At 41.4% G+C, this 20682-nt stretch overlaps 1 protein-coding gene, 1 long non-coding RNA gene and 2 pseudogenes across 6 annotated transcripts; 1 reads left to right on the forward strand and 3 right to left on the reverse strand.

Moving 5' to 3' along the window:
• Positions 1-3771: 3771 nt before the first annotated feature.
• Positions 3772-20553, reverse strand: FAM111A (FAM111 trypsin like peptidase A). 4 transcript variants are annotated; one of them, XM_039860474.1, is made up of 5 exons: positions 13000-13178; positions 12355-12384; positions 11422-11459; positions 9841-9958; positions 3772-5982 (listed from the first exon to the last, which is right to left on the reverse strand). In XM_039860474.1, exons 4-5 carry the CDS (start codon positions 9919-9921, stop codon positions 4249-4251), a joined length of 1815 nt encoding a protein of 604 aa, XP_039716408.1. In that variant the 5' UTR covers positions 9922-9958; positions 11422-11459; positions 12355-12384; positions 13000-13178; the 3' UTR covers positions 3772-4248. The 4 variants fall into 4 exon arrangements, with proteins under 4 accessions (XP_039716408.1, XP_039716406.1, XP_039716407.1 ...); XM_039860472.1 differs by lacking the exon at positions 11422-11459; XM_039860476.1 differs by lacking the exons at positions 3772-5982; positions 9841-9958 and adding an exon at positions 19517-20553 and having other exon boundaries at positions 13000-13139.
• LOC120600936 (uncharacterized) lies at positions 6859-6977 on the reverse strand (annotated as a pseudogene).
• On the reverse strand, positions 8370-8487 carry LOC120600930 (uncharacterized; annotated as a pseudogene).
• LOC120600866 (uncharacterized) lies at positions 13290-16401 on the forward strand. Of its 2 annotated transcripts, XR_005652298.1 has the most exons (3): positions 13290-13365; positions 13649-14800; positions 15193-16401. It is a non-coding gene; the product is annotated as an uncharacterized LOC120600866 (long non-coding RNA). The 2 variants fall into 2 exon arrangements; XR_005652297.1 differs by having other exon boundaries at positions 13296-14800.
• Positions 20554-20682: the final 129 nt, after the last annotated feature.

The raw sequence follows: 20682 nt of genomic DNA on the forward strand, positions 1-20682 counted from the left end.
CGAAGTTAAACATAATTTCACCATACACTCCAGTAATCACCCTCCATGGTATTTACCCAACTGAGTTGCAAACTTCACGTTCACGCAAAATTTTGTACACAAATGCTTACAGCAGCTTTATTTATAATCGCCAAAAACTGCAAGCAACTAAGATATCTTTCAAAAGGTGAACAAATAAGCAAGCTGTGGTATATTCATATAATAGAATAAAAAGAAACAAACTATCGAGCGATGAAAGGACACAGAAGAACCTTAATTGCATATGGCTAAGTAAAAGAAGTTAATCTGTAAAAGCTACATACTATGTGATTCCACTTATTTAACATTCTGGATGAAGCAAAACTCTAAAAACAGTAAAAAGATCAGTAGTCACCAGGCTTTCAGGGGAGGTGGGTGGATAAGAAGGGAGTTTTAGGGTGGTGAAACAATTCTGTATAATATTATAATGGTGGATATATGACATTAGGCACTTAAGACCCACAGAATTGACAGCACGAAGAGTAAACCTTAATGTATGCAATTAAAAAAAGCACTTAGGTCAAAGGAATGAATGCAGGCTATGACAAGACAATTTATGTTACAAGCATATGGAATGAACTCACTGAAGGTGGCGGGAAGGAGGTGCTGACCTAGGTCCTTCAGGAATGAGTCTGTAAGACTCCAAGCAAACGGAAACCAGAGAAGAGTAGGTGTAGCCACACTTATATCTGACAAAATAGATTTCAAGGCAAAAAAGGGAATGAGAGACAAAGATGGACAGTTAATAATGATAAAGGGGACACTACAGCAAGCAGACATAACACTTATCAATAGATAGGTGTCAGGAAGCACCAAAATATATGAAGCAACTAATCACAGAACTAAAGAGAGAAACTGACAAAAACACTATTACAGCAGGGCACCTAAATACAACATTGACAGCTTTGAATTGATCATCCGAACAGAAAATCAATAAGGATATATCAGTCTTCAATGACATATTAGAACAAACGGATTTATCACTATTTATGGGACCTTTCACACCAGAACACCAGATTATACATTCTTCTCTAGTGCACACGGAACGTTCTCAAGGATAGAACAAATGTTGGGACACGAAACAACAAATTTAAGAAGATTCAAATCATACTGAACATACTCTCCAAGCAAATGCTTTGAACCTGGAGATCAATGGCAAGAAAAAAAAAAAAAAGGTGGTAAAACCCACAAATACGTGAAGATTAAACAACATGCTACTAAAGAACAACTGCGTCAAAGAAGAAATAAAAGGAGAGATCGAAAGCTAAATAGAGACAAAGGAGAATGAAAATATATCAAAACTTTTAGGACACAGCAAAAGTGGTAATACGAGGGAAGTTTATATTGTTCAAGAAAAAAAGAAAACCTTAAATAAACAACCGAACACTATATCTTAAAGAACGAGAAAAAGAACAAATGAAGCCCAAAGTCAGCAGAAGGAAATCATAAAAATTAGAGTGGAACTAAATGAAATTGAGAAGAAAAAGACAATAGAAAAAATTAATGTAACAAAGAGATCGTTCTTTGAGCGTTCCAGGGGTGCAAGGATGGTTCGACATATGTAAATTGATCAATGTGATATACCACATTAACAAAATCAAGGATAGAAATCATGTGATCATATCAATAGATGCAGAAAAAGCATCTGACAACATACAACATCCACTTATGATTAAAACACTCAATAAAATGGGTATAGAAGTATATTAACATAATAAAGGTCATATATGGCAACTCCTCAGCTAATATCATACTAAATGGTGAAAAACTGAAAGCTTTTCCTCTAAGATCAGGGACAAAACAAGAATGCCCATCTCATTACTTTTATTCAACACAGTACTTGAAGTCATCGCCTGAGCAATGGTAGGAGAAAGGAACAAAAGGCTTCCAAATTCGGAATGAAGAAATAAACTTGTCACTTTTTGAAGATGACATGAGTAATTATTGAAAACCCTAAAGACTCCACACACAAAAAAACTATTAGAAACAATAAACAAATACAGTAAAGTTGCAGGAAACAAAATCAATGTACAAAAATCTATTTCGTTCCTATATACTAACAATGAAATTTCATAAAAAGAAATTTAAAAAATTCGCAATTGCTACAAAAAGAATAAAATATCTAGGAATAAGCTTAAAGGATGTAAAGGCGTCATATTCTGAAAACAACAAAACATTATTGTTCAAAGAGCTTGAAGAAGACACAAAGAAATGGAAAGGTATTTCATATTCATGGACTGGAAGAATCAACATAGTTGAAATAGCCATATTACCCAAATTTAATGCAATCCCCAACAAAATCCCCAACAAAATCCCAATGGCATTTTTTTTAAAAAGTAGAACAAAAAATCATCAGAATTGTGTGAAACCACAAAAAATCCAAATAGGCAAGGCAATCCCAAGAAAAACAGACACAAAGACCCATGGAACAGAATTGAGAGCCCAGAAATAGACCCACGTATATGTGGGGAAATCATTTTTGACAAAGGAGCCAAAAACATACAATGGAGAAAAGAAGCTTCTTCAATAAATGATGCTGGGGAAACTGGCACATGCAAAAGAATGAAACTACACTGCTATGGGTCACCATACACAAAATCAACTCACAATGGACCAAAGACCTAACTATAAGACCTGAAACAATAAAATGCGTAGAAGAAAACATAGGTGCTAAACTCATGGACCGTAGATTTAGAGAGGATTTATGAATTTGACCTCAAAGGCAAGAGAAGTAAAAGCAAAAATAAAAGAATGGAACTATATCAAACTAAAAAACAAAAGAAAACATCAACAAAATAAAAAGGCAACCAACCGAATGGAAGAAGATATCTGCAAACAACACTTCTGATAAGGGGCTGATATCCAAAATACATGAAGAACTCATACAGCTCAACAACAAAAATATAAACAATCCAATTAAAAAGTGGGTGGACGACCTGAACAAACACTTCTCCAAGAAGACATACAAATGGCCAACAGGCATATGAAAGATACTCAACTTCACTTGCTATCAGGGAAATGCAAATCAAATCCACAATACGATACCACCTCACACCCGTTAGAATGGCTACCATCAACAGGACAAGTAATAACAAGTGTTGGAGAGGTTGTGGGGGAAAGGGAACCCTCGTACATTGCTGGTGGGAATGTACATTGGTGTGGCCCCATATTGGAAACAGTATGGAGGGTCCTCAAAAATTTAAGAATAGCACTACCATATGACCCAGCAATCCCTCTTCTGGGTTTCAAGTGTACAATATAATAGAAAACATTTATTTGTAAAGATATATGTACCCCTGTACTCACTGTAGCATTATTCACGTTGGCCAAGACATGGAAACAACCAAAGTGCCCTTCAATAGATAACTGGATAAAGAAGATGTGGTACAAATATACAATGGACTACTACTCAGCCATAAGAAAAGATGAAACATTGAGTTTTGCGACATAATGGGTGGATCTTGAGAATATCATGTTAAGTGAAAAGTCAGATAGAAAAAACAAGAACCCTATGATTTCACTCATATGCGGGATATAAAACAGAAAGCAAGAAACAAACAAAACAAAACAAAACTACCTAATTGACATACACAACAGCATGGTGGTCACCAGAAGGGAAACGGGGGAGAGGAAGGTAGACGGGAGTGAAGAGAGTCAAACATATGGTGATGGAAGGGGACTTGACTGGGCAGTGAACATATAATACAACATACAGATGACGTATTACAGAATTGAACACTTGAAACTTATAGAACCTTGTTAACCAACGTCACCTCAATAAATCTAATGAAATAAATGTTTAATTGCAGTTCTAAGATTTGCTATTGATTGACCCACACATTTTCTAAGTGCTACTTTCTGTGTCAGATATTGGGGATAATGCGATGAACAAGTCTTGGATCCTGCCTTCAAACAACTGAACTTAGAGGAAGATATGGAAGATGGAAAAAAAAAAAAGGTTACACGACTTCTCATGTCATAACATTATTACTTAATCTTATCCTATTGCTTTACTTGAAAATAGGGATAATCATCCACTTCGTAGAGTTGTTAGGACAAGTTACGTGTGCTTAGAAAAATGCTTGCTGCATAGGAATTGGTCAATAATATTATTATTGTTGATGAAATTAAGCATTTTGGACTTCAGAAAACTATCATCAATGCCTATAGAATAACAACTCCGTAGGTAATTCTTGTAAAGCTAGGAAATAGACTGAAGCCTCATCATCCTCAGTCCTCATCACTCGCCATTTCTACTTCCTGCTGAGTTATGCATACGTCTTCATACCACATTCCATAATTTTGTTTAATATGTTGGAGGATGGACTCCATAGTAGGGCCAAACTCAATGATACTGGAATGCCCTTTTTGGTAGTCATAAGCAAAGCCGGCGCTATGCATGGCCACCAATGAACCTTTTGCATCAAACACTGGGGAGCCAGAAGACCCAAAATAAAAGGTGGTGTTATAGGTAATGACATTATTCCTATGAACCATTTCCTGGAAACTCTTTTGAGTGTACATGCGGATATACTGTATATCACTGAAACCCTCTGCTTTTCTAGCCTGAAGATGCTCCTGATATTTCTCTTCTCGCTCACCCTGAGGGATTATAGCACAAGCATCAGTAGACTTTGCCTCTCCAGAGGGATGGCCAATAATATATATCAACCCATTAGGTGGCACAGGGACAATTCCATCATATAGTCCCGAAGGTAATTGCTGTCCATTTTCCTTCAATTGCAGAACAGCATAATCAAGAGTTCCATCAGATACCTCGAACCAAGGTTCAACACAAAAACATTCCTCATCTTTTCTTGGGCTATCTTCGTAATCAAACGTCACATGTACACACTGACCAATTATCTCTGCCCACTTACTTTGCTCTATTCCTCGTCCCACAATGTCCTCTATCACATGCCGACAAGTGAAAATGTACAGCCCTCTAAAAACAAAGCAGGTGGCAGAACCCACATTCCCATTGTTGTCCCACCTTATGTACCCAACCGAGTTACTGAGACGAGAAAGAAGTTTGTGTGTTTTAACTGCAGTAGAGTTTTTCGTCAGTTTCCCAAAGTTTGTTTTATGCAATTGAAATAATTTTTTCTCTTTTTTCATCTGTTTATCGAAGCTTTCTCTAATTTTTTCACACTCTCTTTGCAAACTGGGGTACTGGTCCATAGTTGCTTCTTTCGACTCACTGGTGTTTCTTGTCTCCGACTCAGGATTCTGAGGGGCTGGTGCCCAAGAGCCCATCCCTTTCTCTACCTCAACTTGAAAGAGCTTGCCCTCTAAGTCATCAACAACCGGCTGTGTGTTTTCTACAACGGAGTCCAGGTTTTCGATGAGTTTCCAATAATCATTCTCCAGGAAGGAAAGGAATCTGCCGTCCTTGCACACAGCGTCCTTGATGGTTTCTCCTTTGAAAGCAAAGACGCAGAGTTTGTGCCCTTCTTTGTGAAGTTCCCCGCATTTGACGATCCTTTTCCTCCTCTTCCCAATCGCATGGATGAAAAATTTAACACAGTCAGTAGACGCCCTGTCATGCCGGCCAAAGATCTGGTTCTCTTCTTTCTCCTTACTTTTACTCTGGGCAAATGTAATGATCAGGTGGCATTTACCAGGAAGACAGCTCAGGGGCATTCCAAGGTTCAAGTATCCTTCGATTCCTTCCATGCCACGCACCAGCATTTCTTGGCCCTGATGAGTTTTCACCTCTTCTTTGATGGCCCGAAGAGTGTTGAATGCTTTGTACAAGCTACCACTCTCAGGATGCCTAAGGATGTATTTCATTTTTTTGTTTTTCCTGTGGTGTATATCCAAGGTAACGTGAACTACCTTATTTTTGGATGTAGCCTGGTCTTTGGGTGTTTGAGCTTGAGTGTTAGTTATATCTTTTGGACCTTTTCTAGAGCTCGTCTTCATCTGAGGAATGCTGGAAATATTCTCTTGTTCTTTGGTGACCTAAAAAGAAATGTTAAGTACCGTAAAACTACGAATACAACCCTTGTCTTTTGCTTCTCTTTTCAGTATGAATTCACAAAATTTCTATAGGAAACTCAGAACCAATGTCCAAATGTCACTGACTAGAAATAAATCAGAGTTTGAGTTGGGAGCCAAAATATAGACTGAGTTTCCTGTCCCATCAGTCACATAAGCTTTTAATACTGCTACACTGCTGCATTTTTCTGAGAAGTACGAGGAAAGAAACAACTGTTTTCTAGGTGCATCAAAAACGGAGATGCTTAAAAATCTGCCAGCTCTTTTATAGTGTTATTTTAGGCCCTGTTTACTATTTTCCGCTGTGTAATTTGTACTTTTTCCAGGCCCAGTGATGGATGGCACCAAAAATTGTTCCTAAAGCACCAAATCAGCAAGAAAAGGGTACCATGGTTTATTGTCAGGCCTTAAGTGTTAAACAAAACCATCATCAGTTATCCAATCGTTTGTTCATAATAATATAGTTATTTCTAATAATAAAACCCTGATTCACCTAGCAACTATCATGCAAAGAACTCAAATTATTTCCTCTATTATGTCCACTAATTCCCAAATCCTGCGAAATGAGGAACAACACATATGGCTTCTATGTCCTTTTAATGGAGAAACAGAGACATAGGAAATTTTTCCCGTGAGTGCTTTTCTTAGGGTTATATAATAACCGTTAACGAAGTAAGTATCAGAGTTCCAATACTTAGTCCAATATTTTTTTCCATTAGAATACATATATGTTCTAATATATATGTATATACTTTTTTTTTTTTTAGGAGGCAACCCTTGGTTGACCTCACAGATTGCAAAGAACTTGTCAGCTTACAATCTCTTATTTTTTATTTTTTATGCCTACAGTACCTGGTCTTCCTAAGTGGTCTCCCATCCAAGTACTAACTAGACCCGACCCTGCTTAGCTTCTGAGATCAGAAGGGATCAGGATGGTTCAGTGTGCCATGGCCATAGATTCATTAGACTATATATTCTTTTCTGGTAAATTTTATATCTTCGATTCCCATTTTTATAGGGCGTTATCTTAAAAACCAGGAATGGGAGAAAGGAGAGGAATTACATAAGGAGGATTAATCAAATAGCAGAAATTCAATAAAAAATGATTCCTATGTCTAAATGATACATTTTTGCCAAGTCATAGTCATCATGGCATGGATGTCAACAGATGCCACTTGCTTGTAATAGGAATAACAACACCAGGATTGTAGTGAACACTAAGTATAATATCATGTGTGACAATGTCTAGCACATTAGTAGGTTAACTCTATTTTCCTTCTTCATATAATAATCTGGCTCAAAAAAAGGAACATAAGGTAATATATATTTACTCCAGGCATACCTACAAACTCTCAAAGAGCATCCTTTTGGCCTAATGCCTTCAGAAACATCCTTGTCATACAGCCCATCACACACTGCTTGATTTCCAACTATTCAAAGGATTCTTAGGCAGATATAGACACTTTCAAAAGGGAAAATGGGGTAAAACATGGTTATTAGCTTGCACTGTCGTGGAGTAGGACAGAGAAAAACAGAACTAGATTTGGCTTGATTTTTCTAGACACTTGGGTGTTCTAGTTAGAACTAGGATAAAGGAAAAGTTAAAGGCTTTTAAATTGTGTTCTCAAATGCTCACCATTTCTCAGCCTTCTTCTTAACAAATTTTGAGGCGCATTGTACGTGCAGGAAGGGAATGATGGTTTGATATGATAACAGAGCCCGGGTAGTAGTAAGACCCCCTACTTAATGTCTGCCAGCTCTTTTGTAGTGTTATTTTAGGCCCTGTTTACTATTTTCCGCTGTGTAATTTGTACTTTTTCCAGGCCCAGTGATGGATGGCACCAAAAATTTGTTCCTAAAGCACCAAACTCAGCAAGAAAAGGGTACCATGGTTATTGTCAGGCCTTAAGTGTTAAACAAAACCATCATCGGTTAACCAATCATTTGTTCATAATAATATAGTTATTTTTAATAATAAAACCTTGATTCACCTAGCAACTATCATGCAAAGAACTCAAATCATTTCGTCTATTATGGCCACTAATCACCAAATCCTGTGAAATGAAGAACAAATATGGCTTCTATGCCTTTTAGTGGAGAAAGAGAGGCACAAGAAATTTTTCCTGTGATTGCTTTTCTTACGGTTATATAATAACCATTAACGAAGTAAGTATCAGAGTTCCAATACTTAGTCCAATATTTTTTCCATTAGAATATATATATGTTCTATATATATATATATATATATATATATATATATATATGCTCTATTTTATATATGTATGTGTGTGTGTGTGTGTGTATATTGCAAAGAACTTGTAGCTTACAATCCCTTATTTTTTATTTTTTTATGCCTACAGCACCTGGTCTTCCTAAGTGGTCTCCCATCCAAGTACTAACTAGGCCCGACTCCGCTTAGCTTCTGAATCAGATGGGATCGGGATTCTTCAGGGTGGCATGGCCGTAGATTCATTAGACTGTATATTCTTTTCTCGTAAATTTTATATCCTCGATTCCCATTTTTATAGGGCGTTATCTTAAAAACCAGGGATGGGGAAAGGGAGAGGAATTACATAAGGAGGATTAATCAAATAGCAGAAATTCAATAAAAAATGATTCCTATGTCTAAATGATACATTTTTGCCAAGTCATAGTCATCATGGCATGGGTGTCGATAGATGCCACTTGCTTGTAATAGGAATAACAACACCAGGATTGTAGTAAACACTAAGTGTAATATCATGCGTGACAATGTCTAGCCCAACGAATGGCACATTAGTAGGTTAACTCTATTTTCCTTCTCCACATAATATTCTGGCTCAAAAAAAGGAACATAAGGTAATATATATTTACTCCAGGCATACCCACAAACTCTCAAAGAGCATCCTTTTGGCCTAATGCCTTCAGAAACATCCTTGTCATACAGCCCATCACACACTGCTTGATTTCCAACTATTCAAAGGATTCTTAGGCAGATATAGACATTTTCAAAAGGGAAAATGGGGTAAAACATGGTTATTAACTTGCACTGTCGTGGAGTAGGACAGAGAAAAACAGGACTAGATTTGGCTTGATTTTCCTAGACACTTGGGTGTTCTAGTTAGAACTAGGATAAAGGAAAAGTTAAAGGCTTTTAAGTTGTATTCTCAAATGCTCACCATTTCTCAGCCTTCTTCTTAACAAATTTTGAGGCGTGTTTTAGACTCAGGAAGGGAGTGACGGTTTGATATGATAACAGAGCCCGGGTAGTAGTAAGACCTCCTACTTAATGTAAGTGAAATTAAGTCCAAGTCCTCGCTCCACTACTGCCTTAAGCAACAACTCACTTCTTTCCTCTCCTTCTAAACAAATGAAGGATAATAAACTCCTCCCTGCCTGCCTAACAAGGTTAGAATAAGGATATGTGTTTTAAAAATTGTTTTATAAACTGTAATGCACTATACAAATGTAGGTTTTTATTGTTATCAAATAGATTGGCCATATTTGCATGGTAGATATTTTCAAGCTCTGAAATAACACTAATTTCGTTTTTAATCCATGTTTTACTGTAATACGTTATATTTGATTTGTTCTTGTTGTTCAGGAAATGTTATAATAGCTTTTGGTTAAAGCTATTTGATATGATGGCCAAGATTTTTATTTAAACTCCTTTTTGCTGCCACTCTCCAAAATGAAAATAAGATGGATGTGAAAGATTTTAATTTATTTAATATTCCCTACATATAATGAGGTGATTTCTTGGCATGAAGACTATGTAACCCAGTGTCAAGAATGGCTAAGTCTATTATCGTTATATTCCATAAAGAGTAGTTACAAACATACCTGAGGAAAATACTGGTCAATTTTCTTGATATTCTTTAAAGTGGATGAGGCCTTCTGCGATCTGCGTTTCTTAGAGCTCATAATGGCTTGAAGATGAATGGACAGTTCAGCCGAAACACTAAAAAGGTTCAAGTGAGAGCAATATCTTCATAGCGATCATAATTGTATAGAAGATAAGATTAATGGGGACCCCATATACCAACCTTTCCCTTTAGCTGTAGCCTTGCTGACCTCATCAGAGATGTCGACTTAGCAAGTAGACAGTTTTATCTGCCCACTATAATCGCCCCAACAATAAAAGCTCCCCTTGACGAAGCACCATACCAAATACTCTCCGAAAATTATCTCTAACTGCCAGTGCCCACAGATATCATCCAAAATCGGTATTTCTGCGTTTTGTATATGGGGAAACTAGAACGCAGAGAAGGTGGGTCAGAGCCACGCGGCAGAGATAGAATTCAAAGGCAGGTATAAATAACCTACAGACAGGTGTGCAGTTGGAGAAATCAAAAGCGTGCTCTAGTTACACTGACGTTAAAATCTGGCCTCCAGTTAAGTTGGAGATGGCACAGGGAGAGCACGAGTCCAGCAAAACTAATGGGAAGAGAACCACGAAGACAAAATAAGCTTTGAGAGTTTGCCTGGGAAGGTAGCAGCATTAGTGGCTGCTTTAGTTCATTTTGTTGAAAGAGGTATTTTCCTTTCTCTCTTTCCTCCGATGTCTCCCCAGAGGAGAATGCACAATGTAAATAAAGGAGCGAAATCTTCGGGCGTGATAAATACTGCCTGAACGGAAGTCGTGGACAGGCAGCAGCCTCCTGTCCTCAGTGTTTGTCACATAGCCAGCCCTCACTAAAGATACATTTATAAAGATACATTTGATGAATGAATGGAGTATGCTGATGATGTACTATGCCTTGTTCTGTATGCTTTTCATAAACTACCTCTTATCATTCTTACAACCCTGTGAGGTAGGTATTATTAGTCTCATGTTACTGGGAAAGAACTTGAACACCCAGAGAGATTAAGCTATTTACTCAAGGTCACAAAGCTCCAGAGAATATACTTTTGATGACTTTTTATTATGAACATTTTAAAATAGAAAAAAAGGAGAATAATATAATAAGCCTCCATATACCTATCACAGAGGGTTAATAATTGCTCATTTTTTGGCAAATTTGTGTCATCATTTCATTTTACTAGATTATTTTATAGTTAGAGACATCCTGACATTTTAACCCTGAGTATCACTTTCCATTTCTAAACATTTAGAACTTTTTCTTATATAATCGCAATACTAATTTATTCAGGCTAAGATCCAATTGAGGTAGATAAGCTGTCTTTATTATATTTCTTACGTTTCTTTCATTCTAAAAGAAAAGCATTGATTTGTTGAAGAGAACAGAGAAGTCGTTTGCGTAATGTTCACCTCCTGGCTTGCTTCTTCATATAGTTTAATTTATGCTCTAGCCCCTGTAGTTCTTGTCAAGTCGAATTTATCTAAAGACTACGCTTTAAAGAAGATGTGGTACATACATACAATGGAACATTACTTGACCATAAAAAAGAATGAAATCTTACCATTTGCAACAACGTAGATGGACCTAGAGGGTATAATGCTAAGAGAAATAAGTCAGACATAGAAAGAGAAATACCATATGATTTCACTTACATGTGGAACCTAAAAAACAATGTAAATGAACAAACAAACCAGAAACAGACTCACAGATACAGAGAACAAAATGCTGATTGACAGATGGGAGCCGGGAAGGGGAACAGGGTGAAAAAGGTGAAAGGATTAAGAAGTATAAAATCGGTAATGTCAAAATATTCACAGAGACGTCAAGTACAGCATAGGGAACATAGTCAATAATATTATAATGGCTGTGTGGTGGCAAGTGGATACTAGACTGACTGGTGGATGAAGACTTCGTAAATTACATAAAGGCCTAACCACTAATATAAAATAATTGTGAATTTCAATTGTAATTGGAAAAAAAAAGGATGAATAACTAACTAGCCTCTAATTTAACTATTTCCTAAATATATTATTAAATACTATTTAAAATTTTTGATGTTAAAAAAAAGAGAAGACTATGCTTATTCTCTCAACCATTGCACTATACAGGAGCCCTGGCTTCATCATTTACAGGTAATGAACTTTTCAGAAAACTCACTTCAGCCTCTCTGAACCTTAGTTTTCTGTTTGTAAAATGAGGCAATGATTCCAGATGAGATAACGAATATAAAAATGCTATTTAAACATTAGTTTGTATAATACTATCTGGGTTCAAATTTCAGGTTACCAATAACTCGGTGCATGACCTTGGGCATATTAATTAATACTCTATGCCTCACTCTCACTCTTTTAAGATGGGAGGAGTGGTACAGCCTCCATTTATGATGCGATGATTAAAAAACATACTGAATGTTAAGCGTTTAGAACAGTGCCAGGCGCATAACAGGTTGCCCAGTGACTATTACTGCTGTTAATATTATTATCAATATACTTACCACAGGGAGGCTCTTCACAGAGCAGAGACCCTGGGGAAGCAAAAACAAGATGCATATAATTGCGGAACTGGACTGTGCTATGAGGTCCTTCAAGGCGGGAAGTTACCGCCCAACAACTAAGAAAAATGTGCAGGTTCGGTGTGTCTGCAGATGACTCATCTTCTGGAATTTGAGAGAGGACCCGGGTTCTTTAGGAGTGAGTATTACACATAAGCCAAAAAAAAAAAAAAAAAAAAAAAAAAAAAAAAAAAAGAAAGAAAGATAAAGTGGGCAGAAAGAATTCTGAGTTTTCCACTCCATTGGGATGAACATGCGCACGCCCAGCGCAGGCAACAGAAGGTTAAGACGATACCGGATATTCCATCCCCAACATGCTTTCCGTGTCACATCAAACGTGTTCTTAGCTGCCCTATCCTAAGCCTTGCCTTTCAGTTGGGGAAGTCACGGCTCTCCTGACATAAAGGACGTGCCCTATGTCCTCTAGTAAAGCAGCCACTGAAATAAAACCTGTGCCCTCTCGGCCCCGCAGGTGGGCAGCGCTGTCCGGCCCAGGCCTGGGGTTGGCGGCTGGTTCTCGCGCGCACCCCCAACCCCGGCCCATGGGAGCATCTCCGACCCCGCGCGCTCGCCGACTCCACCGCTCACCTCGCTCGCCACCAGCGTCAGGGACTCGAAGTCAGAGCCAAACCAAAGTCGGGTCTTTGGGGAGGATGCGAAACCACCGAACTGCGCAGACAGCTGCCCAGAAGAGCGCGCAGCGCCCACGTCAGCTGCAACCGCGGGACCTGCGGAGGGTGGAGCAGAGGCTTGAAATTTCCCGCCTTGGCGGAGCTGCGCCTGCGCTGGCAGTTGCGTTACTTCCACTTTCATATCCCCCCCGCCCTCCTCCCGCTTTCCCCACCCCCCACCCCGCGCCCTGATCTTCCTGCCTGGCTCCCCACCCCCGCCGCTCCCCACCGCTGTCTCCTTCCGATCTTCGCTTCTTTGGACACCTGGGGACGCGGGAGCCAGGTGAAGTATGCGATGTCGTGTTTGTTTCAGATAGTCCGGCCAGCCTGAAACAAACCCTTCCGAACTTCTTAGTCCCAAGGGACAGCTCGAGAAACAGACATGTGGGAGCCTATGCCTGTCCTCTTCCTACGAACATTTCTTTTACACAAGGGACAAGAACAGAGACACATTGTATTATCATTAGCGGTATTGCTAATAAGGCAGATTTTCGCCAAGCATAAGCGCTTTCGGATTTTTGATCACATAATCAAAAAGATTCCTAAAATGGTTTCTTTGCTTCCAGGGACAATATAAACTCGGTACTTGAAGAGCTCAGCGAAAAGAAACTGGAGTTTAGCCTAATGCGAGATTTACTTTCCCAGCTCGAGTTCAGAGAGCACCGCGGGGGGCGAAGGCTGAGGGGCCCTCAGAAGAACACACCGTTTCTGAATTGAGGGTGTTGGGCTGCGCAGCGGTGGAAATTGCCTAGGTTTTGCTGAGGCTTCCCAAAATGTCAGATGCTGACTCCCAGAAGTATCACCCCAACGACCTGTTGATAAGACAGCAGGGTGGGTTATTTCTTGAAGTCTGGTTTAAATCGGGTCTTCAGTGTGGAGGACGGGTTAGGACACAGTAAACACGGACTAACAGGTTAGGATCTGCGGATGCAACAAGGCCAGGAGTCCGGAAGCCTTGGAACGTGCAGGGTACTTTGATATGTTCTAGTGAAAAGTGGTTGGGTATTTGAGGAAGTTGCTGGAATAAACAATAAAGATATTTGCAACTCTCCTGTGCCTGGTAAATTTACGTTGATGGCACCAGTGAAATATTAAGTCACATGAATGTAACTAGCGAGCCACGTAAATCTAGACGGCTTCCTATCTCTCAGTGGTGAACATGTCGGAGAATATAACATTTTGTCACCTAGAGTATTTTATCCTGGAAAGAAGCTTACTCAGGAAAACACATTTTAAATGGTGTTTGTTACTGTTGGTAAAATGTTACTGTTTGTGAATGAATTCTGTAAGACAGAATTGGGACACAGAGAGATTGATCTTCTGAGGAAACGTTTTCATAAAGTGAACATAGGGCCTTGTAGACGCCTCAGATTTTAAATGAGAACATGCTCTCCCTCGGGCACTGCAAAAGACACACGCATCTTTTATTTTACTGTGTTCTGTTTACGTTTCCAAGGACAGAGCTCAGTCTCCCTTTCAGGAACAGCGGTGTCCAAGTAGGTGTACGGCTTCCCTCCCCACCCCCACCCCTCTCCTCCAGCCTGAGCTTTTCCTGCATCGTGCCCTGCCGACGAGTTTTCTCAAAGTTCCAGGTCCGCTCCTAAGAGGGGAGTCCGTTCCACACCCAGCAGTCACTCGCTGGAGACTTCAGGGAATCTTTCCCTGGCGCCAGGAATTCCGCGTTCTGGGAAGCCTCCCCGAGTGGAAAGCGGGAAAGGGTGAGTGTGGACCCATCCCTTGGCAAGTGGATGGAAAATCCCGCGTGTTAGGGGTCTGGGGGTCGGGGTGGGTGGGGCTTTAAGAGCGAGATGGGAGGAGGTCGCTAGCTGCGGGGCCACTGAGGAGGAGGCTCCAGCCCTGCGCCCTGGACCTCGTTGAGGAAGTCCGAGGTGGGGACAGAAACGTCCCCTCCTGGAGATCGTGCCAGGGGAGGAGGCGCCGAGGCACTAGCCTGGCTGCTCCAGCGCGTCACCTGCTCTCGCCCATGGGAGGCGCTGCGTGTGGGTAAGAGTGGGCTTGGACGACTTCCCAGAGGGAGGCATTGCCAGTAGATAGGACAGGCTCCACGACTATGACGATCAGGAAGAAGCCACGATTATTATATGTGCAGGAGTTTACGATCTGGATGAAGAAAAACGATATGGAGCCCAGGAATACGCATCTCAAAGCTGACAATCAAAGAACTCGACTGGAAAGGGATTGCAAAAGCAGCCTGATGTTTAAAGACTTGCGTCAAGAGCAGATGTGGAAGTATTTTTGATGCCGTGTATGAGAAGGGATCGAGGTCACAAAGGTGACAGCTTTTATACAAAGTGATAGAGCTGAAAGGTGTCTTGGTAGTAATTTTGGGGAACTGGCCTTAAAATGCACACAATACACCCAAAGTAGCTAAAGCTAGCTTCCTGTTCTGTGGGTTTCCTGGGCTTTGGTTACAGTCACCTTTAATAGGGCTGCAACAGTAACAAGAAAAAACCCCAAATCATTCGAAAGCTTTACCACTTAGTATCATTCTCTGAATCGTTAGAGATTTCTAACACCCCAGAGAGATGCCTGCAGTGATCACCAAAGAATCAGGATTTGGCTGATTCTTTTTTTTTTCATTGTGGCTTCTGAAACAGTAAAAATTTCAATGACAAGTACGAGGTGGTAAAAAATACTGGCTTTGAGATTGCCCAGCGATCTGAGCTATCTTGTTTTGGAGAGAGCTAGCTTGGTGACTCCCAAACATTGAACAGCATCCAGTCTGATTTATCAGCATTTGTAGTTAAACAGTTAAGAGCAGAATGGGCTCGGCACAATATCATTCTTAGAAATAATTGCCATGTTTTTCTGCTACAGAAATGAGTCCTGTTCTATTTAAAGCTTACTCTCTTATCTGATTTCTTGGGAAAAATGTAAAGACAACTCTCTTATGGCTTTCCATAGGTTTATATGACACAATGGCCTATACACATTAATTTCAATCAATCGCTCATTCTACAGCTAATTTTATTACGGGAAAAAGATCAACAATATGAGTATAATTATTCTATGCTAATTGGTCTGTTTGGAAAGTGTTTATTGTCGCTTTTGAATATAAAACCCTGGCTAGAAAATCTTAATTACTTAATGTAACTATAAGAAATTACATATGCTATGTAAGCGTATAACCTCACTCTCATTTTGTGCTATTAATTTTCTGCGAGTTATTTTTGTAGGGAAAGATTATATCTAATATGAAGATGTTTTCCACTTTTACTTCAGAATTTACTTTAAAATACATGACTCCTGTATAAAAAAAAAATTAAACTAAACTAAATAAACAAAAATTCCAGTGTCATCGTATCCTATACAAATTTCCTCTTTGGTTGCCCTAACTCATTCTTAATGATTGAAAGCACTGTAAATAAATACCGGTTTGATAAAGCAAGACATGTGACCAAGCTAGAAATACAATTGTTATTGGTACGTAAAATTTTCTTGTAGTTACTTTTGTAGCAATTATAAAAAAAGAAGGACAGGAGTGTGGGATTCCTCAGCAGAGGTCAGCCTGGCTGTTTGACTGCCCTCATGGATGAGCTGACTCTTATGCGTGTCCATAGGAGTCAAGAGGGTGTACAGGCAGTTAATATCTGCTGGGGAACTGCTCTGAGCCGGTCTCTGTGCTTGGCGCACACATGTGCCTGCTTCACTCAATATTCTCAACATCCTTGTGTGGAAGCTGTGGTCACCTTCCTCATGTCACAGATCAAAGGTTGAGCAATTATTTAGTTGCCCAGAAACATTTTTTAGGAGGATCTGAAACCAGAGGCCAAACTGTTGAACCATGGTTGCCTTCGATACTTAACTGCGAAAATGCACAGCGACTCACGTCTTCCTTCTTATTTTTTTCATTCATCCATTCATTTATTCAACACATAAATTTGCAGTGAAACGTCCAGTGCTGGATTCTCTAACGGGGAAAATGTTCAAAAAAGTCCCGGCCTCAAATAGGGAAGATGGAAAAGGCACACACATAATTCAATTGCCAACATGATTTCATTCATTTAAAACACATGTTGATTCCTGCTTTACACCAGGTGTTGTGCTGGGTATTGGGGATACAGAGTTGAGTGAATACGATGCTCACATTTATGTACCCAGAGCAGTTCAATACAACATAGGTTCGAAGCACAGTGCTTTCCCAAGACACACCCCAGAGCCTATCAAATACGTTAAAATGCACACACATTTCACATTAAATATACGTGTTTGCAACAACACTTATTTTGATTTTCTGGGAATTTGGGTGACCTTAATTCTATGTTTTTTTTTTTTTTTTTTCTGTTTTGGAAAGTCCTTGGAGAACTGGAAGAACCAGGTGTTGGGCGTGGGAAAAGGTTCTCAAATCTTCACCTTTCCTTGGGTCCCCATCTTTTGCCCCGTGACTTTGCAGAGCCTTTCCACCTCATCGGCGTGAGTCTTGGCCCTGTGGCTTGCTTTGGACAGTGGCATGTACATGCAACCCAAACTTGCTGAGGTTGGTTAGGAGCCACTGGGTTTGTCTGTTTCCCTCTTTGGGCTCCGCCACAGCCACGAAAAGCCCGTGCTCCTGCCAGTACGACCTAGTAAGGTGGCGAAGCTTAAATAAGTGCATGAAATGATTGTCCAAATACGCCAGGCACAAATACTCCATCAACAAGAGCGGCTGTCATTGTTGCTTCTTTTGTTACTATCATGTGATTCTGTTTTGGTGTACACCTGTGCAAGAGGTCAAAGATTGCACACGATTTTTACGTTTGGGAAAACACTGGCAAAGTACAATATACAAAAGATGTGGCGAGTCACCTCCCACACTACCAAGAAGAGATACAGACAGGCGCCTAAGGATTAATTTGAACCGTGAGGGGAGGCGGAACCCGGCGAGGATTGACATCCCTCCAGCCCAATGGCAACAGACAATCCTCAGTTCTCTGGCGACAGAGCTTCAAAGCCTTTGGACATGTCAGAAGGCGTTCCCTCTGCTGAGTGTTGGAGAGGCGGTGAGTGGGGAGTAGCAGAAGGCTATAAAGTTGGGGAGCTGGACGTTCTTTCTCACGAGCACCTCCAAGATCCAACTGTTGGTCTAATCCATTCCAACTGGAAGATTAGGAGCGAAGAGGAAGGATGCACATTCAGTACTTACTGGTGATTGCCCAGGAGAGTCAGGAAGGGACAAAGGACTCAACACGTGGAGGGAAGAACACAGACCAGAATAAAAGAAAGCAAGAGACAGAAACTTGGGCTCATGATGAGAATGATATTGGTTAATGAACTGAGAAGTATATTTGAAGTAAAGTGAAAATTAAAAGGAAGAAGGTTCACAGGAAGCTAGCTCAGCAGAAGACAAAAGGATGTCTCTACTCCGTCTTCATTACTAGTCACTGTTGCTTGGAATAATTAGGCAGATGCCATTTGGGGTGGCAGTCTTCCATTTCTGCCTTAAGTGTAATGCTGACCCTCACAAAGAAACCAACTGCCTAGAGCTGCCTGGGTCAGGACCTGTGGGTGTGGAGCAGGGCTCCAGGCTTGCTCTCCCTGTGGCGGCTGTGCTCGGAGAGGTTCCATGCAAACCCACTGTAGCTTGGCAGCAGTGACAGAACAGGGAGGGCTCCAGGAGTCTGTGGAGCCACCAAAGCAGCCTGTTAAAATTACGTCATGTCCCTGTGGACACAGTGTTTGCCCTGAACAGGTTACAGCTGCAGTAAGCACCTTGTAGCGTTAGGTATGTAAGTAGTCTGCATTTTAATATATAACACAATAAGTATACTGTGGGCCATGTGGCAGGTGGCGGGGCTAGTTTACTCCTATCAACCCCATGAAGCGGCAAAGACCACTCACGTGGTTGGGAAAGGTGCAAATGCATCACATACTAATGGCAGAGTCAAGGGACAAGCCAGTATTTTTAGATAGTGACTCCTTTAGGAGACCATGAAAGTCAGCATATCAAAAGTAGAATTATTCGCGCGCGCGTGCGCAAACACACACATGCATATACACAGACACACACACACACACACACACACACACACACACACACACACACACACACACACTCTCCATTCACCTTTTGCCAGAACTGCCCCCCATCAAATTTCCCCATATCGGCTAACAGAGACTTTATCCTTGTAGTTGCTCATGTGAAAAGTCCAGGAATTATCAGAGCCCTCTCTTTCTCTAAAACCTCATCCAGAAACAAAGCTGGTGGCTCACCCTTCGGAAGAAGGCAGAATCCCACCACTTCACACAGCCCTGCCACTTTGGGGTGCTGACGCAGCCCCCTAAACACCTTCCGATTTAGATCTCGTTTGCCCAGGTTTCTGTTCACACAGTTCTCAGTGATCATTGAAAATATAAATCAGGTCACATGACTCCCCCAATTCAAACCGTCAGTTTAGAAGAAATCTCACATTTATAATAATGTCCAGATTCCTTACCATGCCCCACAAGGTACTTAATGCCAAAGACGTTATGCAAGCGCTCCTCAAGGTTTGTCCCATTCCAAAGCATATTCTCTATCCCCTGAGATGTCACGATGCCCACGGCACCATCCTCTACCGCCTCTTGCTCTTCATCACGTTGGAACACCTCCAGACTCCACGCAGAAAAGAGACTCAGCCAGTCCCCTTGTGCAATAATTTGTATGGGGTACATGTGCTGGTTCCAGTCCCCCTTCAGGGTGATTAGAGGATTAACGGGGATTTCATAGAGCAATCACACTTTTACCTTTTCCTTTTTTTCTAACTGTGTTCATGCTCTTTTTACAAGTCTCCTCGTAAACTTTGTTCTCCCCAGACTCCGCAGACGGCCTGGTTTTAAACAGTGATTGTAGCTCTCAGTGTATATTTTACATGAGGTCAAGGTAGGAATCGCTTTCACGGTTTTCCACCCATACCACCGACTTTTCCATTCACAGCTATTTTTCTGTAAGTGACAAAAGGGTTGTCGCCATCATCACCTAGCAACGATTTTCTCCCCCTCTTTGACCAACTTTTCAAACATTGCACCCAGTACGGAAGGCACCTGCTCCTATTCAGGTTCTGAAACAGGGACCTTAAGCCCCCTGCAGAGCAGCTTCTGGATCATGGGTTTGCAGACGGCTGACTCTGGAGTCCTGCATCAGGACGCTCAGGTTCAGCATCTAGAAAGGCGCGTCCTGGACAGCAGGAGTGGCGGGGCTGGCCTCTTCAGCCAGCGTGACAGTCTGAGGTGCACGCATCAGCCCCTCGGGGACGCTGGCTCCTGTGCCTGGGCGCGGGGGAAGGGCAGAGAGGGATCACCACATCCCACTAGACCCACCGCAGGAGCGCGCTGCTTGCTGCGCCCCCTTGAGCCACTCGGTCGGCGGGAAGCTGGCGAAGCGCACCGCGAGCGGACAGACGCCCGCACGACGCCGGCCGGAGCCTCTGCCGGGTCTGGCGGAGAAGCTCATCCCCGCGCCCGTCAGTGGGGCGGTGGCCGAAGGGCAGCGACGGCCCCACGCGCGAAGCCCCGGCGGAGGAGGTGTGGGAGTTGTGGGGTGTCGGGCCTTTCGCTCCCACCCGTCCCCGCCCCTGCCCCGCGGCAGCCCGCGCGCTCTGCACGCTGGGCGGGGCCGCGGCGC

This window comes from Pteropus medius, unplaced genomic scaffold (assembly GCF_902729225.1).
Source record: "Pteropus medius unplaced genomic scaffold, Ma_sr-lr_union100, whole genome shotgun sequence".
Lineage (NCBI taxonomy): Eukaryota > Metazoa > Chordata > Mammalia > Chiroptera > Pteropodidae > Pteropus > Pteropus medius.